We start from the raw sequence: 7,500 nt of genomic DNA on the forward strand, positions 1-7,500 counted from the left end.
CACGGACATCAGCGGATCCACACGGGTGTTCGTCGGGGGACTCGGTGCTCAGGTCAAGGTGAGACGCTTCACACACACACACACACACACACACACACACGGACGTCAGCGGATCCACACGGGTGTTCGTCGGGGGACTCGGTGCTCAGGTCAAGGTGAGACGCTTCACACACACACACACACACACACACACACACACACACACGGACATCAGCGGATCCACACGGGTGTTCGTCGGGGGACTCGGTGCTCAGGTCAAGGTGAGACGCTTCACACACACACACACACACACACGGACATCAGCGGATCCACACGGGTGTTCGTCGGGGGACTCGGTGCTCAGGTCAAGGTGAGACGCTTCACACACACACACACACACACACACACACACGGACATCAGCGGATCCACACGGGTGTTCGTCGGGGGACTCGGTGCTCAGGTCAAGGTGAGACGCTTCACACACACACACACACACACACACGGACGTCAGCGGATCCACACGGGTGTTTGTCGGCGCTCTGGTGAAGGTGAGACGCATCATCATCATCAGAGTCCAGATCAAAACTGATCATTTTGCTGTACTGGTTTTATTGTTTAATGTCATTGCTTTTATGGATTTTGTAAGGTGAGTGCCATTAAAGGCGCCTATAAATGTATAATAATAATATAAACACACTCACACATACACACACACACACACTCACATTCACTCACACACACTTGACACACTGTTGCCTTTTTTCCACCTTTGTTGCCATTGGCTTGGCTTGCTTAGTTGTGGACATTAAATTTAACATTTAATTTAATATTCAACAATATTATTGATCTCCTACATTGACAGCATTATACAAGAACTGAACTGAGCTGGATGATGACATCACGGTTTACTCCAGAGCGCCTATATATATAAATGAACTAAATTAATAACTTTTTTACAGCAGAAATGAGCCATCACTGAGCTTCCTTAAGCTGGACTGAGACGCTGTTCTCTTCTGGAAACACACTGTGTCATTATTCTCCTGTTCTCTCAGTAAAGCTGCTCTGACACACTCTGTGCTCGACAGCGCTGTATAAATAAACGTGATTTGACTTGACACACACATTTATGATTTGTTTTGTAAAGACTATAGGTAACCTCACTGAACATTAAAATAACCCCTTTCTGACCCCGTGAACATGTGTTGTGTTTCCCAGAAACCCCCAGCGGTGAGAGCGACCCAGTTCAGAGGCTGTATGGGCGAAGCGGCGCTCAACGAGAACAACATCGGCTTGTGGAACTACGCGGAGAGACAGGGCGAGTGTGGCGGCTGCTTCATGAGGTGACACACACACTCACACTCACACACACTCTCACTCACTCACTCACACACTCACTCACTCACTCACTCACTCACTCACTCACTCACTCACTCACTCACTCACTCACTCACTCACTCACACACACACTCACACACTCACTCACTCACTCACTCACTCACTCACACACTCACTCACTCACTCACTCACTCACTCACTCACACACACACTCACTCACTCACTCACTCACTCACTCACTCACTCACTCACACACACACTCACACACTCACTCACTCACTCACTCACTCACTCACACACTCACTCACTCACTCACTCACTCACTCACTCACTCACTCACTCACTCACTCACTCACACACACACACACACACTCACACACTCACTCACTCACTCACTCACTCACACACACACACACACACACACTCACTCACTCACTCACTCACTCACTCACTCACTCACTCACTCACTCACTCACACACACACACACTCACTCACTAACTCACTCACTCACTCACACACACACACACACACACACACACAAACTCACTCACTCACTCACTCACACACACACACACACACTCACTCACTCACTCACTCACTCACTCACACACACACACACACACACACACACACACACACTCACTCACACGCACACACACACACACACTCTCTCACACACACACACACACACACACACACTGAACTCTGAACTCATTCCCTGTTTCAGTCCCCGCACTGAGGACACTTCGTTCCACTTCGACGGCAGCGGCTTCTCTGTGGTCCAGAAGTCTCTGCGCTCGATGTCCACCAGCGTCGTCATGTTCTTCAGGACTCTCTCTCCCAACGGCCTGATGCTGTACCTCGCCTCCAACGGCACGGTACGTCCCGCGAGCGCAGCCGCCCTGGCAACCGCCCCGGCAACCGCCCCGGCTCCAGTGTCGGGGGAAAGTTACTTTGAAAAGTGATGCGTTGTAATGTAATGTAAAGTAAAGACCCTTTCACACCAAAAGTGAAATAATAATCCTCAGGCTAAAGGAAATGCAGATTGACTGTACAGTAACGGCAGATTACAATAGAGTACAGCAAAGTAAAGCAAAAAAAAAAAAAAAGTTTAATAACTGTTCTGCATAATTAAGGGCGTGGCCACTTGAGTGACAGGTGGATTGCCGCTGATGTCACTACTAGCCGTTTGTCTGCTAGCGTTAGCGTCACCTCAGCTAATCCGCCTCGCTACACATGTTCGTTAATCCCTCACGTTTGTCCTCTGTGCTTGTAGAGAGACTTTCTCTCCGTCGAGCTGGTGGAAGGCAAGGTTCACCTGACCTTTGAACTGGGCTCAGGCGCACTCACCATGACCTCGAACAGAACATACAACACCGGATCCTGGTACAGAATCGCCCTGCAGAGGAACAAGCGCAAAGGTGCCGTTTATTCTCCATTCTTATTGATTAGTTGTTGAACCCTCATCCTTCTCTCTCGGGTCATTTCGACTCTAAAAATATGTTGGTGTTCATCAGAGGGGTCCAGACCCCAGGACTTCTGCCGCACTTGAACCATGAATACACACACTGAAAAAAATGAATGAATTTGAGGATTTTTGTGTTAAAAAAGTTACAAATCCTCCACTCACGGGTCAATGTGACCCCCTTAGGAATGAATGGAATGCGAGGAATGCTTCAGTACGCATAGAAAAACCTAAAACTGCTCAAAATTCAAATGCTAAAACTGTACAAAATATTATTTTATAATGTGTACATGTGAATCTGAATGCATACTGAAGTTACTGGCTTTAGGACCCAGCGGAACAGCTCCTCTGCTCCATATAGAGCTATAAGGCCTTCTAGAGTCATGAAATATCATCTTATATTATTATTTTCCACAAGAGGGCAAAGACACACAATGTAAGATATTTAGAGCTGAATTAAAAGGGTCATGCATGGAATTGAGAGTTATTTTGAATTTAAGTTGAAAGAATGTGAGGAATGTGCTTAAATTACTATTTATTATTTATTTATTGATCAAATCTAGTAATTTGATGGTAAATAATTTTTTTTTTTAAATAAATCTCCAAAAAAATTGCATTAAAAAATAGAAAAAAATATGATCAAAATGTAATAAAATAAGCTTTCTGGACAAAACAAATAAATTAAGCATCATATGACTTTTTTAAGCATAATTTTGGATGCGGGGTAACATGAGTCAACATCTGCTCTGTGCGCAGGTCATTTATCGGTGATGGCCGCTGATAACCCGTCCGAGAGAGAGGTCATGGAGGCGGAGTCACCAGGTTTGGCCTCTGACCTCAATCGCTCCGACCTCGACCCCATTTACATCGGTGGATTACCAGCCTCTCGACCAATCAGGTGAGACCAGCCTCTCAAGACATGCTGGAGTTGCATCATTTGATTAAATGTTTCAAATCATTCCTTTTGTGTCTTTAAATGCAACTCTTGCTTGGGTCTTCGCAGGAGGCAGGTCGTCGCTCGCTCTTTTGTCGGGTGTATGAAGAACGTTGAAATCGCTCGTACGAACTTCGACCTGCTCAGAGAGGCGTACGGCGTGAAGAAAGGCTGCGTCCTCAAGGTACAGTTATTATAGTCAGACAACTATTAAAAACATTTGCATTCATTTTTTCAACGTTAAGTGAAAAAAAAAAACATTTTATTTTTATTACAGCTAGTTGCCAAAGCAACATTTTTATTTAAATATTTTTTTGTTTTGTTTTTACTTGAACTAAAATAACGAAAAACTAAAATTGAAATAAATAATAAAAACTAGTTAAAGTTATAAAAAATATATAGACATATTTAGGGCCCCATAATTAAACGGGGGGGAAAAAACTTATTTCATAGAGCCCTAAACATGCCATTTTTGTTAAACTTTTAATAAATTGTTGTTAAATTGTATGTTTCATGATTTCAGTTAATTAGACATGCAAAATTAAATTTAAAACAGAAAATAAAAAAATAAATATATTTTTAATTCCATTCTCCTTAATTTTTGTTTTTGTGATAAATAACAAGAAGTCATTAAAAGTTAAATTTTCAGTTGAATTTGTGGAAACCACTTGAAATGTGTTGTGTTGAGCTATTTCAATTACTTTAGTTTGATTTATTCATTGCAAACAGCTGAAAGTCTGTAAACCTGATTTGCAATGGGGGTTGAATAATTTCGATTGCAACTGTATATATATATTTATTAGTTTTAGTTATTTATTAGTATTATTTAGTTTTGTAGATTGCTAAAGTTATGTTTGCGTGTGTTTCCAGCCCATCCGCAGCGTGTCTGTGTTCGGCAGTGGTTTTCTGGAGATGCCCGGTGTTCTCCTGGGTTCCCATACGGAGATCATGAGCAGCTTCTCCAGCACACGGGATCACGGGATCCTCCTGGCGGGATTCAGCCGGACCGCGGGACGCTCGCGCCGACAGACGCCACAGGTTAGGACTCGACCCCCGGTGCGCCTGCAAACCTGTCCGATCATGGCTGGGGTTGGCTATCGTTTGAATTTAAACTATTCAGATTTCGATTCTGCTTATTGATTTCGATTCTTATCGATTCCTAATTTCGATTCCAAAATAAAAAAATTGAACAAAGATACTATTGAAATAAACAGTGTTTTAAGATGTTCAGGTGTTCAGGTTCAGAAACTGTAATCAAATGTACAATAGGACTGCAGTTTATAAATAAAATATACATTACAAATATAGTTACAAAAGTTATTCAGTGAAGAACGAGTGAGTGTTCTCAGTCTTCAGTTGTGTGATAGTGTTATTATAGAGACGGAATATTAGTGCTGTCCCTTTAAGAGCTGCACGGGTCCGGTACACTGATACACACGAGGACAGAGTCTCTCGCGCTCGAACGCTTTACACTCATGTTGAAATACACACAGAGGAATCGATACGAGGAATCGACATTTTAATTTTATAACAAGTATCCGATTCCTGACCTCGTATTCAATTTTCGATTCCCAACCCTAATCATGCGTGTGTGTTTAATCTGTCGCTCTGCTCTCAGCCGTTCCTTATCGTGATGCTCGCGTCCGGATTGGTGGAGGTCCATGTGGGCGTGGCAGAGGGCGGAGCCGTGCACAAAGCCGTCGTCCAATCACAGAACGGCTCCTTCAGTGACGGACAGGAGCATTCGCTCGTACTGCAGAGGAACAAAAGGTGTGTAGAAGCAGTGTTACTAGAGAGAACATGCTTGAGCTTTGGTTTCTCCATCTCCATGTTTCTCCATCTCCATGTTTCTCCATCTCCATGTTTCTCCATGTTTCTTCATCTTCATGTTTCTCCATGTTTCTCCATGTTTCTCCATCTCCATGTTTCTCCATGTTTCTTCATCTTCATGTTTCTCCATGTTTCTTCATCTCCATCTTTCTCCATGTTTCTCCATCTCCATGTTTCTCAATGTTTCTCCATGTTTCTCAATGTTTCTCCATCTCCATGTTTCTCCATCTCCATGTTTCTCCATGTTTCGCCATCTCCATGTTTCTCCATGTTTCTCCATCTCCATGTTTCTCCATCTCCATGTTTCTCCATGTTTCTCAATGTTTCTCCATGTTTCTCAATGTTTCTCCATGTTTCTCCATCTCCATGTTTCTCCATCTCCATGTTTCTCCATCTCCATGTTTCTCCATGTTTCTCCATCTCCATGTTTCTCCATGTTTCTCCATCTCCATGTTTCTTCATCTCCATGTTTCTCCATGTTTCTCCATCTCTTTATTTCTCAATCTTTCTCCATGTTTCTCAATGTTTCTCCATGTTTCTCCATGTTTCTCAATCTTTCTCCATGTTTCTCCATGTTTCTCCATCTCCATGTTTCTCCATGTTTCTTCATCTCCATGTTTCTCCATGTTTCTCCATCTCCATATTTCTCAATCTTTCTCAATCTTTCTCCATGTTTCTCAATGTTTCTCCATCTCCATGTTTCTCCATCTCCATGTTTCTCCATGTTTCTCCATCTCCATGTTTCTCAATCTCCATGTTTCTCCATGTTTCTCCATCTCCATGTTTCTCCATCTTTCTTCATCTCCATGTTTCTCAATGTTTCTCCATGTTTCTCCATGTTTCTCCATGTCCATGTTTCTCCATCTCCATGTTTCTCCACCTTTCTCCATGTTTCTCAATGTTTCTCCATGTTTCTCCATCTCCATGTTTCTCCATGTCCATGTTTCTCCATGTTTCTCCATCTCCATGTTTCTCCATCTCCATGTTTCTCAATGTTTCTCCATGTTTCTCCATCTCCATGTTTCTCAATCTTTCTCCATGTTTCTCCATCTCCATGTTTCTCCATGTTTCTTCATCTCCATGTTTCTCCATGTTTCTCCATCTCCATATTTCTCAATCTTTCTCCATGTTTCTCAATCTTTCTCCATGTTTCTCCATGTTTCTCCATCTCCATGTTTCTCCATCTCCATGTTTCTCCATGTTTCTCCATCTCCATGTTTCTCAATCTCCATGTTTCTCCATCTCCATGTTTCTCCATCTTTCTTCATCTCCATGTTTCTCAATGTTTCTCCATGTTTCTCCATGTCCATGTTTCTCCATCTCCATGTTTCTCCACCTTTCTCCATGTTTCTCCACCTTTCTCCATGTTTCTCAATGTTTCTCCATGTTTCTCCATCTCCATGTTTCTCCATGTCCATGTTTCTCCATCTCCATGTTTCTCCATGTTTCTCCATCTCCATGTTTCTCCATGTCCATGTTTCTCCATCTCCATGTTTCTCCATCTCCATGTTTCTCCATCTCCATGTTTCTCCATGTCCATGTTTCTCCATGTTTCTCCATCTCAATGTTTCTCCATGTTTCTCCATCTCCATGTTTCTCAATGTTTCTCCATGTTTCTCCATCTCCATGTTTCTCAATCTTTCTCCATGTTTCTCAATGTTTTTCCATGTTTCTCCATCTCCATGTTTCTCAATCTTTCTCCATGTTTCTCCATGTTTCTCCATCTCCATATTTTCTCAATGTTTCTCAATGTTTTTCCATGTTTCTCCATGTTTCTCCATCTCCATGTTTCTCAATCTTTCTCCATTTTTCTCAATCTTTCTCCATCTTTCTCCATCTTTCTCCATCTTTCTCCATCTCCATGTTTCTCCATGTTTCTTCATCTCCATGTTTCTCCATGTTTCTCCATCTCCATATTTCTCAATCTTTCTCAATGTTTCTCAATCTTTCTCCAT

The 7,500-nt window shown here is 42.6% G+C and overlaps 1 protein-coding gene across 1 annotated transcript in view; it reads left to right on the forward strand.

Moving 5' to 3' along the window:
• lama1 (laminin, alpha 1) overlaps positions 1-7,500 on the forward strand; it is an 81,450-nt gene that overhangs the window by 59,343 nt on the left and 14,607 nt on the right. The window contains exons 48-54 of the mRNA XM_056243554.1: positions 1,196-1,320; positions 2,044-2,194; positions 2,593-2,737; positions 3,538-3,679; positions 3,785-3,899; positions 4,586-4,753; positions 5,334-5,485. Of these exons, the coding sequence (XP_056099529.1) occupies positions 1,196-1,320; positions 2,044-2,194; positions 2,593-2,737; positions 3,538-3,679; positions 3,785-3,899; positions 4,586-4,753; positions 5,334-5,485 (998 nt within the window). The remainder of the gene's footprint in view (positions 1-1,195; positions 1,321-2,043; positions 2,195-2,592; positions 2,738-3,537; positions 3,680-3,784; positions 3,900-4,585; positions 4,754-5,333; positions 5,486-7,500) is intronic.

This window comes from Rhinichthys klamathensis, unplaced genomic scaffold (assembly GCF_029890125.1).
Source record: "Rhinichthys klamathensis goyatoka isolate OS25496 unplaced genomic scaffold, OSU_Roscu_1.1 h1tg000808l_1, whole genome shotgun sequence".
Classification (NCBI taxonomy): domain Eukaryota; kingdom Metazoa; phylum Chordata; class Actinopteri; order Cypriniformes; family Leuciscidae; genus Rhinichthys; species Rhinichthys klamathensis.